The 24,567-nt window shown below is 45.9% G+C and overlaps 1 protein-coding gene across 1 annotated transcript in view; it reads right to left on the bottom strand.

The window, feature by feature from the left end:
- Nucleotides 1-24,567, bottom strand: part of LOC147442147 (polyadenylate-binding protein 2-like) — a 48,067-nt gene that overhangs the window by 630 nt on the left and 22,870 nt on the right. The window contains exons 7-8 of the mRNA XM_086528434.1: nucleotides 492-680; nucleotides 91-303 (exon numbers count right to left, since the gene is read on the bottom strand). Coding sequence (XP_086384560.1) covers nucleotides 91-303; nucleotides 492-680 — 402 coding nt within the window. The remainder of the gene's footprint in view (nucleotides 1-90; nucleotides 304-491; nucleotides 681-24,567) is intronic.

The raw sequence follows: 24,567 nt of genomic DNA, 5'->3' as shown, positions 1-24,567 counted from the left end.
CATATAATGAGGCTCATTTGCAAAACCCCTGGGTATTTTGTGATACATTTTCTTGAAACCAATGAAATGAGAATGAAAATAAGGCCCTACCACTCTATGTTGCTCGAGTGGAGCTGATGCAAGTGCGGACGCCAGGGCATTGATTGGTATTGGTTGAGCATCAGCTGCTGGAACTGGCATACCTCCCATCTCCAAAGGTACTGGAAGCATCGCACTCATCATCCCTTGAGGAGCAACTACTGCATCTGGTGCATTCCGGGCATTTGGCATGTACCGAATTCCCCGATTGTTATTGCGCATAAACTAGCATTAAAAAAAAATGATGTATCTTAAACCTCAACCAATGAGCTGACCATCAACATAATCCCTAATTATTTTTGTACATAAAACTGGCATAAACCAAACAATGCATCTTCATTCTCAATGACTAAATTACTGCAACTCACCATCAATATAGAGATTTACTGGAACACCTTTGAGAAAATAAGTACCTGCTGTGTCTGTGTCTGTGGCTGCTGCTGTTGTGGTTGTTGCGGCTGTGGATTGCCACGCCTCCCCATGGGCCTCTGCCCCTGTTGACCTTGCCGATGTACCATAGGTAGAAAAAAGTTGGGGGGCATCGGTGCCCCACCGGGCCGTAGCCCTGTAAGCACCTGCTGTTGATACCCGTATCCAGCAGGCTGCAGAAGAGAATAATAATAATGAGATTTAGCTCAACTATACTTGTCACTGCCACAAGCACCATGACCAAAATCTAAAACAGCTCAGAAGCAATTTTTTATGCAACCTGCATTATAAAATATCTGTATTATCATGAGTTGTGGATCTGTTTGCAAATGAAGCCTGTACAACCATCACCACTAGTGACTAGTCCCTTTCAAAGAAATCTTAACTTGAAAACAGGAGCACCAAAACTTCTGATTTTGCATAACCATGGCTCAAACATTCTAGCACCACTTGCCAGTGGTCCAACCTAGGTGCAACTCACACTTCAACTTCAACCTAAATCGCACATGAAGAAGGGAAGAAGGCAACATATCGCAATGACAGGTCATCATTGATGGCAAGGTTGTGCATAGGGACTCGCGGCCTATGGGACACAGCATGAGGAGAGTGACAAACTCCAATGGTGATCTATGGACACATCCAGAGTAACTGGTGTGTGTGTGTGTGTGTGTGTGTGTGTGTGTGTGTGTGTGTGTGTGTGTGTGTGTGTGTGTGTGTGTGTGTGTGTGTGCACGTGCACGCGCGTATGTGTGTGTGTGTGTGTTTGTCACCGCACACATGCTTGATGGAGGGGGTTATGGAATACTCTACACTCGGGGAAGTTTTCCTCATGGGAGACTTCAACGCCCAGACATGAGCCACCAGTGTTGTTGTAAGCAAATTCCAACACAAACAAATACTTCTCCCACTGAGTCTTGTTGTCAGAGACATAAGACTTCAACAAGTCCAAACCCATTTCAACAAGTCCAAACCCATTGAGTTGGCTATCTCTCATTGCCCACTTGTCTGTGGATGAAACGATGAGAATTTAAGCTGAGTACCTATATTCTCCCACATTGCTCTCCAAAACAAACTCGTAAATCTGTGTCTCTATTTAACACTACACAAGTAGGCATGCCATGCAGTCTGAAAATCTGAGCAACAAACTGTTTAGCCAAGTGGTCGGCTTTCACTGTCTTCTTTACCGGTCTAAAGTGAGCCTACTTGTTGAATATGTCGATTATGGTCCAAATAGCATCATGCCCACTGGAAGATCAAAGATGAAGTTCGTTGCTATACACTCCCAAGGTCGTTTAGGAATATGTAAAGGTTGTAGAAGTCTTGCCGATTTATACTTGTCAAACTTTTCAACCCCTTTCAAGGTACCCTCGATGCCCCTATGCCCAACAAACGGAGGATTGTGGCACTCCGCCAACACCTTTGCCCTCGGTCCACATGTCACACACATGGATTTCCGCATCAAGTAACCTTCCTTGATAGTATATCCTACAATACCCTGTCAAAGATGTCTGCAAAGTCGGCTACTGCAGCATACTGATCAAGCATTTCTCAAAGTTCTAATGATGTATCGCCGTGGTGGACGAAGGGCTACACATCCTGACATGAGAAAACTACCTCACTTCGGCCGAGCACAGCCACAAGACAGTCATCACTCCCTATCATCTATCCTTGTAGATACCGCGACCGACTGGACGAATCCAGAGAGATGCCAAACTATAAAACCCCCTCTCAACACATGGAAAGGAAGACGGTCAGTGGGTTCCCACGGGGAACCGTTTCAGTCCTCTTGAGCAGGACTTCCTTCTCGGACCATGGACCAGTGATCCTCACAATGGCAAGCAGAAAGAGGAGGGGGAGCACGATGCTTCGCATCCCTGAGAGGGTCTTGCTAGACTCTACACTCAGAGAGCGAGTAGAGGCTCTCTGGACAGAGAGCTTGGACATGCAGGATTCTCCTGCTGACAGAGTGGCCTCAAGACTAGCTCAGATTAGTCGTTTCTTTCTCCGGGAGTCTTTGGCTCGCCTGGCTGCAGCGAGAGAGGAGGAGGAGCGTCTCAGACGGGGCTTTGCTTCCTTGCAGAGGATGCAGGAGCAGCATCCAGACAGTCCTTGGTTGGAGGAGCAACTACAGCAGGCTTGCCAGGAGCTTGTTAGCACAGAGGAGCGGCGCCATGAGTTTGCTTTTCATCGACAGGCATCTCAGTGGACACAAGTGGGTGACAGAGTGACCGGTGTTTTCTTTGAGGCAGTGGGACCTCAGCACACGCTGCCAAGGTCAGTCACCTGAGGAGGCCCGACGGGTCAGTTGCTTCTGAGCCAGAGGACATGCGTACAGTTGCTACTGACTTTTACCGTGAGTTACTGTCTGCAGAGCCTCAGTCAGAGCGTCAGGATGCATGCACGGAAACAGGTGTGGGCATAGATGCCTTGCCTTGTGACTGAGGAGATGCGTCAGAGGCTTGAGCTGCCATTTCAGCTTGAGGAGTTGCACACGGCTCTTAGTGCACTCCCCCGTGGTAGCTGCCCAGGTGAGGATGGCTTGACTCTTAGTTTTTTTTTCTTGGAGTACTGGGACTTGCTTGGCCCAGATCTCTGTAGTGCTTTTCAGTACATCTTGCACGCAGGAGAGATGCCTGACAGCATGAGTGAGAGTCTGATCTACCTCATTCCCAAGGAGGGTGGCTCCTTGGATGAGATTCGACAGTGGCGCCCCATCACCATCCTCAACTCAGCCTACAAAATTCTTGCCAAGGCTAAGAGTTTGAGGATCCAGCCACTTCTAGAGAGCCTTATACATGGGACTCAGACAGGTTTTGTCAAGGAGCACAGTATCCTCGACAACATGTTTACTTTTTGGGAGGCAGCAGAAGCCGCTCCGTGGTGAGGATCTAGTGATTCTTCTTCTCGATTTTGAGAAGGCCTACGACAGAGTTGACTGGGACTTTCTAGAGGGCACTCTACGCAGGATGGGCTTCTCAAATGCTTGGATCAGAGGGGTATCAGCTTTGTACAGACGGGCACACAGTCCAGTACTTTTGTCAAGAGGTAGAGGTGATCATTTCATGCTCACACGTTCGGTCAAACAAGGTTGCCCTCTTGCCCCCTTCCTCTTTCTGTTCTATGTTGAGGCGATGAGCAACTTATTGGTGTCACAGCAGGTTGGTTTACGGGGCTTAGCACTCCCTATTCGGGGAGATGAGCTACTGGACACTGAGTTTGCTGACGACTCAGCCTTGTACTTGGATGGCCACGAGGCCAACCTTCACAGGTGTGAGCAGGCTCTTGAGACCTTCTGTTGTGCATTTGGCGCACTGATCAACTGGAGAAAGACAGTGGCTTTCTCGGTTGGTAGTGCTCCTGTGCCCGACTAGATGCCAGGCGAGGGTTTCAAATGGATTCCCCCAGGGACTGCAGTTCGGTACTTGGGCTGTCAGGTTGGTTTGGACTTGTCTCTTGAGCAGCAGATTGCTCCCCTTCTCCTGTCTATCAGGAGAAAGTTGTTACATTGGAGCTCCGCACGACTTTTTTTGGCTGGCAGAGTTGTAGTGGCCAACCAGGTGCTGTTGGCTACTATGTGGTACATCACTTCTTGCTGAATCTTCTCGAGTTCTTGTATCAGCCAGGTAGAGCGGCTAATCAGGAATTTCCTTTGGTTAGGGCGAGACACTCTGACAGCCCGGGCCAAAGTGGCTTGGGAGGTCATCATTCTTCCTTGTTCCCAGGGAGGGCTTGGGATCATAGACCCGGCACAGCAGAGCAGAGCCCTTCTTGGGAAGTTCATCGTCGGAGGTCTTCTTCAGGTGAGGAGCCCTGGAAGGAGTTCTTGTCACAGCGGCTTCGTGCTAGGGTGCCTCACGCGGGAGGCCCCTCGCAACCTTCGACCAGATGGATCTTCACAGAGATGCGTAGAGTTGGTTTGAGCAAGAGACTGGAGAATCGCTTCGCTGTGGGGTTGCTTCGATCTTTGGAGCACTTGCGGCAAGGCCTGGATTAGAGTCAGCCTACTTGCACGGAGGAGCGCCTGCGACAGCCCCTTGTTTGGAAACCCATGGTTAGCACTCAAAGAGGTCACTTGGTTGGTAGTCGGCCTCATGTTTCCTTGGGTTCCATGGCAGCGGGTCCAGCACGCTCTTTTTCAGGCTTGTCAAAGGAGCTCCAAGGCTTTCAGCTACAAGGCATGAGAGGGGTGCAGAGCATGTGCCAAGACATCTCAGAGGCAGTACCAACTGAGTGGCTCACGCCTCTCGAGTCAGCAGCACCCAGATGGATGGGAGCCTTCACGCGACTGGAGGTTCTCATATCTGTTTGGGCTTGCTCAGAGACTGTTCTCTACCTATTTTTCGAGCTATATGGTGAGGGACGCTTACAGCGAGTTGCAGTAGAGGCCCTGCAGGTGGCAGAGTGCTGTTTTCAGAGGATCCGAGTGGTGGGCATCTGTGGGAGGACTTGTGTCATCGATCCTGACCCAGCTGCTCTTGCGACTGGACATTGGAGACTGTGGGCTTGGGAGTGCTGTCCACTGGCACGAGTACAGTGGGATCCTGGAGAGTGACTTTGGAGGGACCCCTTCTCTTCTACAGACCACCCAGGTGTCCCTTTCTTTCAATACACTGTTCGACTGGGACGACACATACTGGTAGCACAAAGAGAGGCTCGCCCTGCTATAACGCCTCATTGGCAGGAGGAGGGTCTCACAGCTGAGTTCTTGGCAGCTTTTTGGGAGAGGTTGTGGGACTTCAGACTGCCGAGGTGAGTCACTTTGTTTCAGTGTCTGGTCGCACACAGAGCTACAGGAGTTGGGAGCTGGCTAGTGCATAGTGGCCTCTCGTCCACATACACAGCTTGTGACCATCTTGTGGAGAGTCGGCGTCACTGTCTTTGGGACTGTCCCTTGGCACAGCAGGTGTGGCTTCGTGTTCTTCGGCTGATACCCGCTCTTTCCACGGCTCGGCAGTACACTTGGGGGGCAGCTGCTTGGTCCACTCTCACGGGCCCGACACTTCAGTTTGAGCTATCATCCACCAGCAGGATGATAGTGATGCAGGGGGGGCGACCTACACTCCAGCCTGCCACCACAGAGCTTACTCCACAGGAGTGGTGCAATGAGAGAGAGGTGTGTTGGGAGCTCATCAGTGGCCTGACACTCTGGTTCATCTGGCGGGCCCGGTGCTTCCGCATCTTCTAGGCTCGCCCTCTACCACCACCAGAGGCTGTTCGGGATCTTTGGCTTGAGCTGGTTCATACTCTCAGAGGACTGTTCAAGAGACTCCACGGCAGTTCCAACCGCATGCGGGAGCGCAGAGAGGCTTTCCTTCGACTTTGGCGTCCTGGGCCATTTTTCACCATGGTCCAGGATGTGCTTAGATGGCACTACCGTCCACCTGTGTGGCTCTTCCCTCCTCCCATCCCCTGATCTAGCCTCATTGTACATATGTTGTTTTTTCATTGGGAGAGTCTCCCCATCATGATTGTTGTAGTCCTCTCTTGTAGAGGAGGTTGTAGCCCTATGGGCAGTTTCATTAACTAATAGAAGGATCTTTTTCTCGGAAAAAAAAAAAGGAAGACGGTCTAGGGGGTTGAAGTGAGCAATCTGCAACTGTAATGTAAGGGTTTTGTGGACAAGGTTATCCATAAGAAATCTCCAACATCAAATAGTTCCTAGCTAGTATACCATTCAACCACTACTCCCGAAAGACATCGGATAAGTGTAAATGCTAATTGTTGGGGTTAACCCAGCTCTGCCAAGAATCTCATCAATTCAACCAACTCACCGGTCATTACACCACCATCTGCAAAAAGAATTGTTGCTGATGCATCAACATTTTCAGTTTCCAGCACTTAGACACCGCAGATTCAGCCCTTAGCCTCGCAGATCTCACCTACCCGCAGCATATCCTTGCCGTACTGTCGAGTTAGCCAACGTTTTCAGATTCAGCCCGCTGTCTGCAGATTTCAGCATCTGCGTTTTCAGCGCATCATCGTCGCCATCGCCGTCCTCTCCGACACAGTGTCAAAGTTCAGCAGAAAGTCAGCAGTTTGCAGATTTCAGCATTTCAGCCCTAGCGTTTTCAGATTTCAGCCCGTCCTCGTCATCGTCGTCATTGTCGTAGATATTGTCGGCAAGTCCATTGCATCTAGACCATTGTACCAGATTTGTGCAATCAATAGCATAGACCTCTCTCGCCATAGAGAGGGGGGCCCTTGGAGGAGGGTTTGAGAACCATTGGTGTCGTATTCTTCTCTCTCTCTCTCTCTCTCTCTCTCTCTCTCTCTCTCTCTCTCTCTCTCTCTCTCTCTCTCTCTCTCTCTCTCTCTCTCTCTCTCAGCACCTTCATTCACAATAGCATTCACTTTGTTTGTGATCATTGCACTCTCTCACTAAAAGAACAGAAGGCTCTCCCTTCCATACGTAAAAGAAACCCTTGATCCAGTTCGGATCACTATCTTGAGCAATATCAACATTCACTTCCATTGCACCTTACAGTAGTACAGGAAGAAAAAGGTTTATATATACCTAGATGAATCCAGGATAAGCCCAGATTCACCCTTATAGGAAAGTGCAAGGTATAGACCCATGGTAGTCACCCGCAAGACAATATAACCATCAGCTCCATCATGCATAGTATTGACTAAATACCACAACATCCCCACTAACGTCGTCAGTGCCCAATAGTGGGTGTAGAACTAGGTACTAGCATATGCTCCCAAACACAACACACACCACACGCACACACACATGAGCATACATCAACACAAAGTTCAACATACTGAGTTCCTGTCATGACTCCGTAGATCAAGGGCAGACTCAGCCATAATGAAGCCTAGCACTAAAAGAAGCATTAAATCGAAAAATTAGCACAAAAATGAGGTAGTCGAGAAAAAGGTTCTCGCCTGATCCAAAGGTAGATGAAGCTTTTTCTACAGGTGCCCTAGTAGCAAAGGATGGATCAGCTGTCAAAGTCGGTGATGCGGAAGCGTGTAGACCAAGGTGAGAAAGCACGAGAGAGAGAGAGAGAGAGAGAGAGAGAGAGAGAGAGAGAGAGAGAGAGAGAGAGAGAGAGAGAGAGAGAGAGAGAGAGAGAGAGAGAGAGAGATGCACTGAACCAATCAACCAAGTCAATGAGATAACAGATGATAATACAATGGGCACTGAGGGTTTCTTATATAGAAATCTCAGTAAATTGCCCTACCCAGACAAATAAGTGAAATAAATCCCTAAAAGCCAAAATAAATACTGGGCTCACACTCGGCAGTTCACTTGAGATGCCTAAACTTTAACACCCTCTTTGCAGGTCATAGTGGACATCAATAGTGAAACCAAGTCAATGAAGAAGCTATCATGGACACCACACCAACTGCAGACTACTGGATACACCTCGGTGTTGCTCTCCTCAACTTTGTACATGAAGGAGATGCCATCTTGAGCATCGGTTGCCTCAGTAGAAAATCTGAACTGTAGACAAGACTACATCCAATAATCCACATTCATGAACTGTTAACATATCACGTCCAAAATATAACACTCCAAGATAATGAACTCTGGAACACATCCTGTCCATGATCCGACCAACAACAATGAATTGGCGCGTCCATCCGTAGTGTCTTTGATACGCCTGATTGGTTCCTGGTCAGATACATGTGCCTTGAGCTCCGACCTATGAGTCCAAACACCAATAACTTGAACTCCTACACAAGGGTCCAAATCAATCATAGGAAGCACTGTCTGCCCCTCTCTGCCACTCACAAACCTCTCTCTGGCTGAAGCTAGTGGTGACACCGATCTGTATGTGACTAGAAGGCAGGAATCCATGCCAATGTGGTTGTCACCACACCAGCAACCTCTCTGTTATCCTTCCCTGAGTCACTGTCACTACTGTCCTCCTGTCACTTTCTTTTGCCTTTGTCCTTTGCAGAATCTTTGTCTTTGCCTTTGGATCAGCAATCCTTTGGCCAAATGACCTCGCTTTTCGCACTTGTAACAACGGTACTTTGTCCTTTTTCTAGAATCCGAAGCAGCATGTGCCTCGCCATGTGTGTCCACTATCTCATAAAATCCGAATTTTGCCTTGAGTAACCACACAGCTTCCTCCCCAATGAGAAAAGAGTTGAGATCATCAAATTCCAGCTTTTCCTTCGTGACTTGTAGCCGTAGAGTTCTAGCCACCGTTTCATACTCTATAGGCAACTTCATAAGGACCAAAGCAGCTAACTGGGTACTGGTAAGTGCACTCTTCATAGTTGCCAGTTGATCATGCACAACTTTAATCTTCATCAGAAATGATTGCATGGAACTTCTTCGGGGGAAATGGATTTCAAATAACTATTTAAGAAGGGTGACTGCTCGCACAATGGAATCTCGATCAAACATTCTGACAAGCTTGAACCACATTTCGTTGGTAATCTTCAAGGTCTGAATGGCTGGAGATAAGTCCTTCGTAAGAGATTCCGCAATGGCCGACATCGCCTTCGCATTGGACGCATCCCAATCTACACACGATTGGAGATGCTCTTCATCTTGAAGGCGGACGTACCTATTGTTGGAATCCCTCGTGGGACGAGGCTCCGTGCCGTCGACAATATCCCATAACCCTTTCCGAGTAAACCAAAGTTGCATAATCAAATTCCAATAAGCGTAGTTGCTGCCGTTCAGTTTGTCGCTTACGCTCGAGCAAGGGGGAGCCATCGTGAAGTTGCGAAATCCTGGTATGTGCGCCGTCTCGCACTCCGAAACTGTGGCTGCACGAATCCCCAACCGCTCCGCAGATCTCCACTTTGCCACACCACAACCGCCGCAAAACCTCCACCTCCTCAGCATTTGCCACATTCGCCTTCTAATTCAGCAGGGGAAATCCCTTGGATGCTGAAAAAAAAAAAAAAGGCAGCGTTTTAAAACGCTGGCCTGTGTGGGATGCGCTGGCAGGAGGGGAGAACCTGCTGCGTTTTAAAACGCAGGTGGGCAGCATGGGGTTGCGTTTCAAGACGCCAGTGCATCAATGTTAGGTGCAGCGGAAGTGAATGTTGAACTTTGCTCAAGATGAGTGCTCTGAACTGTGCTCAAGGTTCCTTTTACTTAGGGAAGGGAGAGCCTTCCGTGCCTTTAATGAGAGAGTGCAAGTGATCACAAACAAAGTGGATAAACACTGTGAATGACGGTACTGAGACTGAGAGATAGAGAGAGAAGAATACGACACCAGTAAATTGTCAAACCCTCTCTCGATGGCGAGAGAGGTCTATGCTCTTGATTGCACAAATCTGATACAAGATGCTGATGCAAGTCATGAGACTATGATGCAAAGTGTCTAGGTTGGAGACGACGGTGTCGACGAGGGCGGCGATGGCGACGTCTGGCTGAAATGGCTCTCTTCGGGCTGATCTTTATCTGTTGAGTTCGCTGGTTCTACTGCTGAACTGCTGCAATTGCGAAACGCTGAACTGCTGCTTCCTTTACTGCTGAAATAAAACGCTAAGAAACGCTGCTATATGGGGCTGACATTGCCAGAGTCCAGTGCTGAATCACTGCTGAAAACGTTGGCTTAACTGTTGGGGAAACGCCAGGCCTTCAAGTCCTTGCTTGAGATAGAGATAGAGATGCCTGCTGCAAAGTGAATTACCTGTGCATTCCTCCTCTTCTGCCAGATTGTGCTAGCGCTAGGTTTGCTTATATATTATCTTAGCAAAATTGCCTTACCTAGTTCCCAACAAAAAATAATAAGTGAAAAATGTTAAAAATAGGGAAAATAGGTTCTGTGCATTGGAAAATGCTCCTGATGCATTCTGATGGGAATGCTGATGATCACGCAGTGTGCAACCAGAGGATATGCAACTACTTTAAGTGTTTGGACATGCATGGTCTGCGAACAGACTCACAAACGTGCCAGAACACTTCCTAATCTAGGTTGACTGAACTGAACTGAACCCATGTCATGAAGTAGCTTGCCCACGTACACATAGGGTTAGATGTGCACGTGACAATGGGGGGGTTAGATAACTGCGCACGCGGCCACAAGGGGCAGCAGGAAGGCCAGCACATTTTAAAACGCAGGCTCTACTTGTTAGGTGCAACGGAATGAATGTTTGAATTTTGCTCAAGATGAGTGCTTCGAACTGTGCTCAAGGTTCCTTTTACTTACGGAAGGGAAAGCCTTCCGTTCCTTTAGTGAGAGAGTGCAATGGACACAAACAAAGTGAATGGAAGTGTTGAGACTGAGAGATAGAGAGAGAAGAGAATACGACACTAGAGATGTTGTAAAAACCCGCCTCCGAAGGCCCCACTCTCGTCGGCGAGAGTGGTCTACTATTGATTGCACAAACTGATACAAAGTGGATGCATGTGACTCATGCAAGTCTAGGCTAGATCAATGACGACGACGGGAATGACGAGACCAATCTAAGGGCTGAAAACTGACGCTTTCTATCTGCTGTCCAAAAACGCTGATAGGCTGAATTCTGCTGGCTGAAATCTGCTCCTAAAAACGCTGATATGACTGGTTCTTCATTGCTGAATTTCTGCTCCTAAAAACGCTGATATGACTGGTCTTCATTGCTGAAATCGGTTGGTCTTTATCTGCTGGTTCCTTATCTTGTCAAATGTTGAAAATCGCCATGAAATGGGAGGGCGATCTGGGTTCTGAAACACTAGGGCTGCAAAGCCGTCTTGGAGGGAAAACGCTAGCAAGGTAGTGAGGCTATGGCGATGACTGCTTGCTTGGGAAAACACCAAGGCTGAGGTTATGCTGGCGATGCTTGATGAAAAACGCTAGGGCTAGGGGAGTCTGCTTGGAGGGAAAACGCCACCAAGGGTTCTTGCTGAGAAGTTGCCTGTTGAGCAATGGTGCTCCCGCTGCCTCTTCTGCCAATTAGTGCTAGCCTAGGTTTGCTTATATACAAACTTACTCAATTTGCCCTACCTACTTTCCAACAAAAGTTACTTAAAAATAATAAGTGAAAAATGTCAAAAATAGGGAAAATAGGCTAAATGCACTGGAAAATTCCCTTGAAAAATTCTGATGGATTCTGATGGGAATGCTTATGATCATGCTCTGTGCAACCAGAGGATATGCATCTACACTAAGTGCCTGGGCATGCACGGTCTACGAACAGACTCACAAAAAAGCCAGATCACTTCTAAATCTAGACTGACTGGACTAACTGAACCCTTGTCGTGTTGTAGCTTGTCCACGGACACATAGGGTCGGATGTGTCACGTGACACTGCTGGGCAGTTTTCTGCGCAACCTGGGCAGGACAGATGGTTGCGTTTCAAAACGCCAGGCAACAGGGCTGAATTCCAACGCTGGCAGCAGATGGAAAAACGCCAAGTTGTGCCAAAAACACAAGCAACAGAAATCTGAAAACGTAGGGCAGCCAGCAGGTGATTTGGTGGCAAGTTACTTCTTCGTCTTCTCCTCCGGGACGCCTCACTCCGCCAAGGTCTATGCCGTCTCTTGCTCTGATACCATGTCAAAGTGGGCGATGCGGAAGCGTGTAGACCAAGGTGAGAAAGCACAAGGGGGGGGGGGGAGAGATGCACTGAACCAATCAACCAAGGCAATGAGTTAACAGATGATAATACAATGGGGGCTGAGGGTTTCCCATAAAGAAATCTCAATAAATTGCCCTACCCAGACTTTGACAAATAAGTGAAATAAATCCCTAAAAGCCATAATAAATATTGGGTTCACATTGGGCAGTTCACTTGAGATGCCTAAACTTTAACATCAGTATGTTTTACGATGCTTCGAGATTTAAAAGAAAGGACAAAAACAATATGTAGTGTACAGACAAAAACCATGATTTGCTAAATGAGGACGAGTACATTTCATGCGTTTTTGAAGAGGTTTCTTTTGTAGATACTGTGGGTGATCTCAACTCTATAGCAGGTTCTAGTTTTCAACATGGAAATGACTTGGTAAAAGTAGCTTCTATGGACATGTATAGAATCATTGAATCTTTCATAGATGAGGAGTGCTTCAATGTGCACAAAGATCTAGAAGTGCGAGTGGAAACAAAGTACAAGACTATAGCAAAGAAGGTGAAACCGGGGGCATTGCCTTTGCCTACAAACTGCAAGGATAAGATGGATCAGGCTTCTTTACAACCCAGTCTCCGAGATCCAAAAAGAATTGGGCACAAGTTTACGCAAGAGTCATTGAAGATGTTAAAAGTTGGAAGCAATGACTCCTTGACACAGGTTGAAAGAAAATGCTTTGAGTAGACACTCTCCAAATATGGAAAAGCTTTTGCATTTGAGACGCATGAGATAGGGTGTATGGATCCTTCTATAGTCGAACCAATGGTAATAATCACTATACCTCATGTGCCAAAAGCGCTCTTGCCAAAGCTTATAAATTTACTCAATGAAAAGATAAAGATGGGGATTTTGGAGCCTTCATGTGCCCCCTACTCAAGCAGATGGTTCACTGTACCAAAGAAAAATGGAAACGCTTCATTCAAGACATGCAACCTGACAACAAAGTCACGATCAGGAATATGGGTACAGGGCCAATTGTAGGTAAGTTTGCGGAGGCATTTGCAGGAAGGGCAATATATTCTATGGGGGATTTGTACTTAGGGTATCATCAGTTCCAACTAGCAATGGAAAGCAGGGACTTGACTACCATGAGAACACCCTTGGGTTTGGTGAGGATGTGCACCTTACCGCAGGGAGCAACCAACTCGGTTGCGCACATGATGAATGGTACGAACAAAGTCCTACTTGTGACTTCATACCGCAAATTACAATGCCCTTTCTTGATGACGTGCCAATCAAAGGATGCAACATAGCCAAAGACGAGGCTCTAGATTCAAGAGGGTGCCGCAAATATGTGGAAAACCACATCAATGATTGTGGCAGAATTTTAACAAGGCTAGAAGAAGTGAACCTTACATTATCTGGGCAAAAGTCAATGTTTGGAGTTGAAGAAATATTGATAGTGAGACATCTTTGTAGTCCTCATGGCCGCCAACCTTGTCCAACTAAAGTGGATGCAATACAGAGGATGAAAAAATTATGCGTAAATATCACGGAGGTGAGAAGATTTCTAGGCGCATGTGTCTTCTATCTCATATGGATTCCTCATTATGCACATGTCGCAGATCCTCTTTATCAATTGCTTAGGAAAAACCAAAGGTTTGAATGGAATGATGTCCATGTAAAAGCTATGAGAAAGTTGAAGCAATTGCTGTTGTCTTCACCAACGTTTAGGAAGGTCAACTATGAGTGTGAAAGACCAGTGATTGTGACAGTGGACACTAGTCCAACAGGGATCGGATGGGCAATAGGACAAGACGATGAAGAGAAACACAAGTATGCGGTGAGGTTTGGGGCCAAGGTTCTAAGCTCTCGTCATATCCACAGGTAAAAAGAGAGCTGTGGGGAGTGCTTACAGCATTAAAGTGTGACAAAGAGCACTTCATTGGAGCATCCGTAGTTCTGGAGACTCATTGCCTACCACTTCTAGGGCTGATTGCAAGTTGCCCTAACCCTGACATTGCTATGCTTAGGTGGATTGCTATATGAAGTCCTTGAACCCATAATTAAATCACATTGCAAGAAAAGATAATTCAATGGCAGATATGCTTTCAAGGGCAAGGTATGAAGATGAGGATGATATGATTGATGAGGAAGAAGATGTGGGCACAAAATTCTACACAACATCTCATGCAAAGTGTGATGATATATGCATTGTATCTTCACTTGAGTCCTTCTTAGAGGAGTTTTACGAGGATGAATGGCTGCTCATAGGTCGCTACCTCAGTACTTTACAAAAGCAAGATGAATGGACTGAAGCAGAATACAAAAGAATCAGAAAGAAAGCATATGGATTCTTCTTGAGAGATGGCTACATATGGAAACATCCTAAAAGAAGGGATGGGACTCCATTGCAAGTAGTATGTGATAAGCCTACTCAGCTCAAGATCATCAAAGAGCTTCATGAAAGTCTATAGCTGGACATCGAGGTGTATGGGCTACTATTTCCAAAGTGAAAGAAAGATATTGGTGAAAAGGCATGTATAAGGATGTAGCAAATTTTGTGGAATCTTGTGTCACGTGCCAAATGTATTCCAATGTACGCCATTGTGATGGATTGCATCCTACATACCCATTAGCCATGCACTATAAATGGGTCGTTGATCTAGTCACAATGCCTTTAGGACTTTGGCAAATGAGATACTTGGTACTTGCACGAGAAGACTTAACAAATCAAGTGGAAGGGCGTGCATTGAGGGCAAAAACTACAGAAGCTGTTTGTAAATTTTTTCTTGAAGATGTAATTTGCCGCTATGGCTGTGTGCGAAAGATAGTTTCTGATAGAGGTGAGTTAGATGCAGATGAAGCAAGGGATTTCTTTACAAGAATTGGTAACAAGCTAGCCTTGACCTGTGCTTATAATCCAGAGGAAAATGGAAAAAGTGAAAGAGAGCATCCTCCTATTGTCAAAGCTTTGGCTAAGGCATGCAAAGGTAGAATGCATGAATGGCCAAGGTTGCTACTATATGCTTTATGGGTTGACCGCACAACTCATAGCTCAGTGACTCGTTACATGTCTACTGAATTGATATATGGTCAAAAGCCAATCATGCCAATTGAGGATGTAGTTCCTACTTGGAACATGTTACCTTGGGAAGATGGTGTAAGCAGGGAAAATCTACTTGCATTGCGCATAAGGCAATTGGAAAGAAGACAGGAAGACATAGGGATTGCAAAGCTCGATTGAAGAATGCAAGACTAAAGAATAAAGATAGCCTTGATAAAAGTTTGGGTCCTAATGTATGACACCAGCCTTGACGACCAGCACACTACACAAAGAAAGTTTGCAAAAAGGTGGTGAAACCGGCTCGTGGGGCGGTAGGCTTTGGCTTTCACCCGAAATTTAAACACACACAAAGAGAACGTGCAGAGGAAACCTGCGACGGGAATTAATACTTAAGCACACACACGGCTCGGAAGCTAGAATGCTCCGAGCAGACACCGACAACCTGCAGGCCCCAAAATTGGCGCCCCTTTCGGTATTTGTTTATTCTTTAACAGAGGGAATAAAATCTGTGATTTCCTACGAGCTATCTCACATAATCCGGGCTGAAAGCCACTTGTTCTGACCCGATTTCGGCAACATAACATAATTGGGACGCTTCACGATTAATATCCCCACGCAATAGATGACTTCCCCGACGCATACGGACATTTTGCAAACCTGGCGAGAATCTGCAGCACGCTGAATTCTCTGTTTTCTGCCCTGAAAATGTGCCAGATCACCTCTATAGCGGTCCCCTCGCGTCCCCAAACCTCCTGGGGGTATTAGGGACCGTTTAGGGCCGAAACCCTAAACCTGCAAAAATACAGAGCAGGCTGTAATTCCCTGTTTTGGGCTCCGTTTCGCGTGCCGGTCGCATCTGTAGCAAGTCCTCGAGCTCCCGCACCTGTAGGGCTACCTGCCCTTTGAATCGGATGAGATTTCTCACGTGAAACCTCTCCGAATTCACTTGTACCTGCGGGGGATTAGCCACTAGCTAATCCAGTACATGTGCAAGAGGCTCTTGCCTCGGCAATCGTGCATGAACCCACACAACTGTACATCAGTCAAATGAAAAGCCCTCTTGTGGGGCATCACATAACTGCACGTAGGGGAGAGAGAGAGAGAGAGAGAGAGCAGTGTGTAGCGTGCAGGGCATCACTCTTGGCACCACTGTAACACACTGCTGACGTGTCAAAGCCTAAAGAATGGAGCCAACTTACAGATGTGGCCGAGGGGCCTAAACCCTAAGAAGATCAAGTAACAGAAGAAGAAGTCCTACCAACTTATGGGGACCCCATCCGATGGGGCCCCAAGTGACATAAAGGATTCAAATAAAGCAGGACCCGCACACAGCAAAAACTGATGACGTGGCAAATTTTCAAAAATTGCGTTGGCATGATGACGTGGCAAGCTGTACAGATTTTCGTGTTTTGCGCTGGCTGATGATGTGGCAAGTTGTATGGATTTCCATGATTTACGCTGGCACCTTTTTGGCTTTGCTTTTGGACCAGAAGCTTTTGAGTTCTGAAGGCTTTTCACTAGAACTGCTTTTCAGACCAAGGGGCTTTAAATATGAGGTTAGGGCTCATTCTTTGGCATGCTTCCTGGCGAAGGTGCAGAGTCTGGAGTACCGGCTTGTACTGTGTTGATGCAATATAAAGATTACCGAAAGGGGCGCCGAGGTTTGGGGCCAATACTCTCTGGGGTGGAATTCCGCCACTCCATGTCGCGTTTCTGTCTCTCTTTCAATTCAGTTGTTATTGAAGTGCTAAAAGTCTGTTCAGTCTGTTCTTTTCTATTGGCATGTAGTGCCCGTCTTGTGACAACCACAGTGTACATACAGGGAAAGGAAGCACTCCATAGCTCTTAACCTGTGACAGGAAACTCAAAAATGAGCCTCCTGGCTATAAATTCAGCGCTACCTCTTCTTTGCATTGGGAAAGTTCACGAAAATGCGCCACTTGGCACGATTACATGCATTTTCGCGTTTCGGGGTTGCCGCCTAAAAATCTCCCAACTGGTTGCTTAGTTGACTTCGCGGCAGAGTTGTAAAATGTTCCCCTAGTCATACCGGAGGTAATGACGCGTTCACATTTCACGGCCCAAAACTGCAGTTCCCTAAATTTCAAGAAATGATTCCGTTGGGCTCCCACTGGTCATCTGACCATCTATCCTCATTGGGACCGCATCCAAAAGTGCAATGTGGGCCAACTGTCGGATACTTTCTGTTGGTAGTCCCACCTTGACATTATGCCTTTATTGAGTTCACTTCCCAGTATCCACCAACTTGCTAAGTGCGACGGGGGGACCTACATGATCTTGCTTTGAGCCTAGACGTCCTCTTACTATACAAATTCCAATGCCGACCACTTCCCGTCTGCGGGTGAAACTACCATTCACATTGGCCATACAATGTCCGACCGTTTGCTACTTCGAAAAGGGGGTCTCAAAAATAAAACAAAAATCATTGGAAAGAAACCAACAACTAAGGTTAGCAGTTGCCACGTCCTCGTGACATACCCCCTCTTGAAATCGCAAACGTCCTCGATTGCATACCATAAATACACGCCACTAATGATTTTGTGTTGTTAGCACTCTTTTATCATCGCATGTATCCGCAAGAAAGGTCATAACACATAGATACAAATGATTTAATGAGACCTTCATACTTTTGCCATTTTTATCTTTTACATTGAATTCATATGTACATTTGATGTGCTAGCTCTATGATTACCCCTCCTTTGCACACATTGGGTTGGCGCATAAGTAGGTTGTAACCAAAGGCTTCAAGGTAAAGCTGCAATACATTTGGTGACTCTAATAGTTCATGCTCTTCCCATCCACCACTGCATCCATAGGCAGATAGTTCTTTAACTTCACCAGATAACGTCTTGCAACTTGTCCTTTAACTTTTTTGTCCTTACGTGCCAAAACTTGCTCAGGTACTAGGATCTCATCAAGTTCCTCAACTTTTGGCTGATCCTCATCTGGCATAACTTCTGGCACATCACCCACGAAGGGTCTTAGAAGACTCGCGTGAAACGCATTATGAATCTTCAATGCATCAGGCAATTTTAGCCTGTAAGCCACATCGCTGATCTTGTCAAGCACTTGAAAAGGCCCATAGTAACGCATGTTGAGCTTAGGAAACAGCCGTTCCTTGCCCTTCATTTTCTTTAACCTTGCCTTTTCGAACCTTAACAGAACCCAATCACCAGGTGATAACAGCAATTCACGACGGTGACGATCAGCAGCCTTTTTCTACTTTGCGTAAGTCTTCTCCAAGGCAACTGTAATTTCCTTATACATTTCATCCATGTTCTCAACATATCGATCTGCCTCAAAGATCTTGTCCTTTGTATGCAAAATGGGAGAAACTTTTTTGCTACCTTCAACAATCTCAAAAGGTGCTTTGCCAGTAGACGAATGCATCGTATTAATGTACGAATATTCAAGTATAGGCAAATACTATTCCCATTTGCCCTTGTTATCTAACACATAGCATTTCAGCAAATCTAAGACCGTAGAATTAGCCTCTTCTGACTGTCCATCAGTTTGTGGATGAAACGAAGACGAGAACTTGAGCGTAGTGCCCATGTTCTCAAACAATCCTCTCCAGAACAAACTGGTCATGCGAGGATCATGATCATTGACAATCGATTGTGGCATACTGTCACAGGAACAGAATAATAGAGATAGACAGCAAAAGATAGAGAAATAGATCTTTGTATAGATAGAGTTTTGATACAACAGAGGAGCAATAAGATATATGGACGCACTCCGTTGTACGGAGCTCGAACCTCCCGACCACCCCCGAGCTTCAGTCCGCTTGCACTCGCACTCGCAGAAGAAGAGATCTGTGTATGATCCCAAAACGCACCACCCGTCTTTCTTTTTTGATTTTTCCTCGAAAAGCATGCGACCTCTCAAAATAGCCGCTTTTCTATTTTTGGCGTTCGGTCAACTCGACTTGCGCACCAAGTATACCTACGAGAATAAGATAAGAACGTGATCGCGAAGCGATCCGTAAAGGTTAGATTTTTTATTTTTATTTTTATTTTTATTTTTTTTTATTCTTTAAGTCCTAAAATTAAAGTTGTCTTCAACTGAGCATAACTCCCAAACGGAGCCAAAACAGCCCAAGTCCGTCTCACACAATCTTGTTGCCCTCGTTGCGCTCTTCGACAGCTATGTGATGGAAAATTTCCATAGCCTGCTCTGATTTGCTGAAAATCAACCTACAAAACAGCATTTTCTACAAAAACGATACAAAAACAGCAAATCCCACTTTTTTCTTAATCTTTGGCCCTCAACGAGCATCAAAACATCAAAATCTCTAAAGACTCAGAGAACCAAAGTTGTTCCTTATAACACAGGCTTCAATCGCTTCATACATCACTTTTCCAAAATCCCACGTTAACACCTTCAAAAATGCCCCAGAAAGTGCCTTCCGGATCAAAAAAATTTATTGGACGAAAACAATCCACACATCCTTCTACACAGTGGACCAACTTTAAAACGACCAAAACTTCCTAGAAAAACAAAATTTATTGCTAAAACACTTCAAAATCAAGTCCTGTTACACATACCATGGTACTTAAACACATTGTACGTGAACAAGCGTGCCATCTGATCAGATTTTATCTTCTTCCTAACAGGGATAAAATCGGCCTGCTTGTTGAACCTGCAGATAATGGTCCATATACCATCATTACTTGTTGGCGTTCTTGGAAGATCAAAGATAAAGTCAATAGCAATGTTTTCCCATGGCTTATCTGGAATCGGCAGTGGTTGTAACAACCCTGGTGCCTTTTGCCTGTCAAACTTGACCTTTTGGCAAATTATGCATGCTCGCACAAAGGCATCCACATCTCTCCTCAAGGTAGGCCAATAGAAGAATGTCTCTACCGCCTTAGTTGTCGCATCAATACCACGATGCCCTGCATACGGTGGGACATGACTCTCTTCCATGACCTTATGTCGAAATGGCCTAGTGACACAAAGTCTGTTGCCCTTCAAAGATCCTTGCAAAATCTTCATCAGCAATATACTGTTCCTTCATATCATCTAGCTCATGATGATAAGGAATTGACACAGCTGAAATCTGTGGCTTTCTTGATAACGCGTCAACCACAACATTCTTCTTGCCTTCCACATGCATAATCTGGAAGTGGAACATGGAAAGAATGTTTGCCCATCGCATATGCTTTTCGGTTAACTTTGACTGTGTCAAGAAGTATCGCAAGGTCTGATGGTCTGTTTGGACAACAGAATCAACACCTAAGAGGTAGTGCTTCCAGCTATAAAGCGCATGAATCACAGCCAAGAGCTCTTTCTCATAGACTTGCATAGTCCTTTTTGGCCCTTGCAAAATTCGGCTTTCATAAGCTACTACCCGTCCATCTTGCATTAGCACTGCTCTGATGCTACTGCCACACCTGTCACATTGGACCACAAATGACTTCCTGAGTCAACTTTTCCTTTAAGAGAGTAAAAGCTGAAATCTCTTTTTAGGTCCATCTCAAAGTGACCTCTTTCTTTTGCAATGCGTGAAGAGGCGATGCTATCTCTACAAAATTCCTCATAAACCTTCTATAGTAGGAACACAATCCCAAGAAGCTTCTGAGATCGTGCACAATCTTCAAGTTTGGCCATGTCTTGATAGCTTCGACCTTTGCGGGATCCATTCTAACACCATCGTTCGAGACTATGTGGCCAAGGAAGTGGATCTCTTCCTGGAAGAATAGATCTCTTCCAGGAAGAATTCACTTTTCTTAGGATTGACAAGTAGCATGACTGCGCAGCTCTTCGAACACAATGGTCAAGTGACGCCTATGCTTCTCTTTATTCTTCGAATACACTATCATGTCATCGAAGAATGTCCCAACAAACTGTTGATGCGAGCGGAAAATCCGGTCCATCATTCTGTTAAATGGCAGGAGCATTTGTTAGCCCAAACGGCATCACTAGAAACTCATAAAGACCAAATGTCGTTCTAAACGCAGTCTTGTGCACATCCTCTGGCCTTATACGAATCTGATGGTACCCACTCTTAAGGTCTATCCTGCTAAAAATTGCACACCTGTAAAGGCCGTGAATGTCACACCTTTGCCACCTTCTTTGTACGGAGTTGGCCTCTCCAGCGGCGTTAAATTGTCATAGGGAAGTGACTGAAACATGGGAACACTGTTAGGGTTCATTTGTTATCCATCGTTCAGTTCGCTTCCAAAAGAATGAGTAAGAAACTGAAGTTCATCAAGTACAATCTCTAAGCCCTTCATTTATCAAAGTCGCTTTCTCGGCCCGGTAGTCAACCACGGCGTAGTTCTTGTGGTACCAAGGGATCCCAAGTAGAACGTCACTCGCGTGCCCTGAACAAAGTTTGCCAATGCTCGGTGTAATGGCAACATCCCATCCGGGTGCCAGTCGAACTACCTCCGCCTATGGCGTCAGTCTGTCGGGCGTAATTCCAAATCAAGCCGCCAATTCCAAGTGAAAAGAAGTTGGCCTTGGCTCCTTCAAAAGAGCTTCCTGATCCTTCACTTTGCCCCAAAAGCATTCATTAGATTCGGTGCAGGTCCGACGCCATGTGGTACGAGTTCTGCTTTTCTATCTGCCATTTCTGCCACATTCCTCAGCTGCTCTCGAACTCTCAGACCTGTCGTCGTCTTTATCATTCTGTTCTTTCTGTGCCTTTTTAGGACACTTCGCGGAGATATGTCCATGTTCTCCGCATCCAAAGCACTTCCCCTCTCTGATGAAGCGAGCTCTCTCCTCAGGAGTAAGCTTGGGTCGTGCATCTTTTTTTCTCTGGGTTGCTCTTTTTCTTTCTACTTTCATTCCCAGAAGTCTGTTCGGCTCGTTGTGTCATGGCCTTATCTGTGGGGTAGGTCAGACTGCCAGAGTGAATGGCAAAGCCCCGCTTCGCATGACTCATCAACTCCTGAATAGAAGCTGACTTCTGTTCCAAGCAGTGATCTCGGATCTCTGTAGGTAGACCCAAGGTAAACCGCTCAATCTGTTCTCTGAACGAGATCTTCTTGAATGAAGAGGCGGGCAGAAAAGAGTTCCAGAATCTTTCACCATAAGAATTCACTGTATCGCTCTTGGTCATCCGGAGATGGTTCCAAGCAGCTCGTATATCTCGCTCAAACTCTTGAGTCAACCAAGAAGAAATATAAAGCTTCTTAAATTTCAGCCATGTAACTGGCACAGTCTTGCTTAATAGAAGCGTGGACCACCAAGTACGAGCATTCCCCTTAAAGTAAGAGGCAGCTCTCCGAATCTTGGAGTGCTCTGAATAGCATCCTCCCGCGAAAGCGATGTCAAACTGCTGAAAAAAGACAAAGCCTTCGAAGCATCCGAGTATCCTGAAAAAGTATCAAACTTGATCGAGTGGCCACCTTCCTTAAACTCTCGGACTTTCTTGCTTTCATCTTCAAGAAAGTCATACTGGTTGTCTTTGTAAAAAATTCTTCTTGTTCACATAAAAGTTTCCATCGTCGGAATCTGAGCTGTCTGTAGACGAGTCCTCAGTAGAACTGTCAGTCTCTGGGCGAGATGTAGCCTTCTTTGCCTTTTTCTTGCCCTTTTCGAAGCTTTGTTTCTTGCTTTGCTTTTTACCTTTTCTGTCTTCTTCGCTCGAATCTGAAGAGCTAGAAGACCTGTCAGAAGAAGAAGAAGAACTGGGTACTCCTTCAAATCGAACACGCTTCTTCTGTTTCTTTGCCTTGTCAAATGTCGACCGACGACCCAAATATCCCGGGAAGTCAGTGCCTTTCTTCTGCTTTTTGCCGTGCTTTTTGCCTTTCTTTTGCACGTCGAAAAGCTGAGCAATCCATGCATCAACCACGTTCTCCAGTTCCTTCTCCGTATATTTCTTGGAGGCAGAAGATTTCTTGAGAGCGGGTTTCGGGAGTGGTGTTGTGGTTCTTTGCCACTCCATCTGTACCTCTTCCAAAGAGGTATGGTTCATATATTTTTCCATCTTCGGGTCCTTGGCAAAATTGAGCATCATCTTTGTTGCATCGCCAATCAATTGACGACGCTCCATCTCTCTTTGCTCCGCCTGATTAGGCTCAGGCGGGCCATACTCTCTGTCTGAATCTTCGTTGTGATCCCAGCCCGCATCTCCAGATACAGAGGGAGTCGACTGATCATTGCCTGAAGCCATATGTGCCGCGGAAAAAAAAAAATCGGGGATCAGATTTCCCGTAGAAGAGAAATCGGTCGTGCTCTGATACCACTGTAGCAGACTTGGACACTCCAAGTCAAGAATCAACCGCGACAGCACCAAATAACTACTTCAAAACAATTCACAGATCACAATAGATTTGCACTGGCCCGGCGGAGTTCCGTGCCTAGAGATATTGGCCCCAAAGACTGGCGCCCCTTTCGGTATTTCTTTTTATATTAATCAATCATCAAAGTACAAGAGAGCGGTTAGGGTTTCACTCTCAGACTCTGCGTCCAGATGCTCTGAGAAGTGAGGCCCTCACCACTAATTTAAAGGTTACAAGGGAAAAGCAGAGCCCCAAAAGCTTTTAAAATAAAAAGCATCAGTTCTCTCTCTCTTAGAGAATCTTTTTTCTCTTTTTTTTTTAAAAAAAAAAGCAAAATTCACGTCGCTCATCATTTTCCAATTTTAAAAAAAAAAATTATAGCCTTCCGCGATTTCCGGAAATTAGGGTTTTTGGCAGAAAATAGGGTTTGCAGGAATTTTAGGGTTTCTGCTATCCGCCACGTCATCACTTTGTGACAGTGACCGAAGCACCGTGTCTTATTCTTGCCTCTTGGGATGATCCCTTTGAGCTATGGACGGATGCGAGCAATGTCACCATAGGCGCTGTGCTTCAGCAGCATGGTCATCCTGTAACTTTCCTTAGCCGGAAGCTCAATAGTGCAGAAAAGAACTATTCAGTTTATGATAAAGAACTTTTGTTTGTCATTCACTCTCTTAAGCATTGGAAGCATTTTCTTTATGGTAGAGAGTTTACAATTCGCACAGATCATTAAGCCCTCAAGTGGCTCCAGTCTATGCCTAGTGCACATTGGAGTGATCGCCAGGCACGGTGGTCACAATTTTTTGAGCAATTTGGAGGTTTGATTGAGTATGTGCCTGGAAAAGCTAACCCTGTTGCAGATGCGTTGAGTCGCAAAGGACAGATTTTGGCTCTTGAGTCAAGGTCCACATTTTCTATTTAGGACGTGTCTTTCGGCAGCATGAAGAATCAGTATGCGGATTCCGAGTTTGGTAAGCAATGGTTGCAGGCTCTTGCTTCCCAAGGACCAAGCAACTATCTCATTCGTGATGGTTTGTTGTATTTTCGTCAACATTTATGTGTGTCGCCCTCTCTCAGGCCAACCATATTGCATGATGCACATGATTCTCTCACGGGTGGGCACAGGGGAATGAACACCACTTTGAAAAAAATAGAAAGATTCTTTTATTGGCCTTAAATGCAAAGGATGTGTTTCGTTATGTCACACAGTGCACTATATGTCAAAAGGTAAAGGCTCATCGGGGTAAACAGCAAGGCCTCTTG

This window comes from Adiantum capillus-veneris, chromosome 14 (assembly GCF_014529385.1).
Source record: "Adiantum capillus-veneris isolate H3 chromosome 14, ASM1452938v2, whole genome shotgun sequence".
Lineage (NCBI taxonomy): Eukaryota > Viridiplantae > Streptophyta > Polypodiopsida > Polypodiales > Pteridaceae > Adiantum > Adiantum capillus-veneris.
This window is presented reverse-complemented; position numbering and strand designations above follow the sequence as displayed.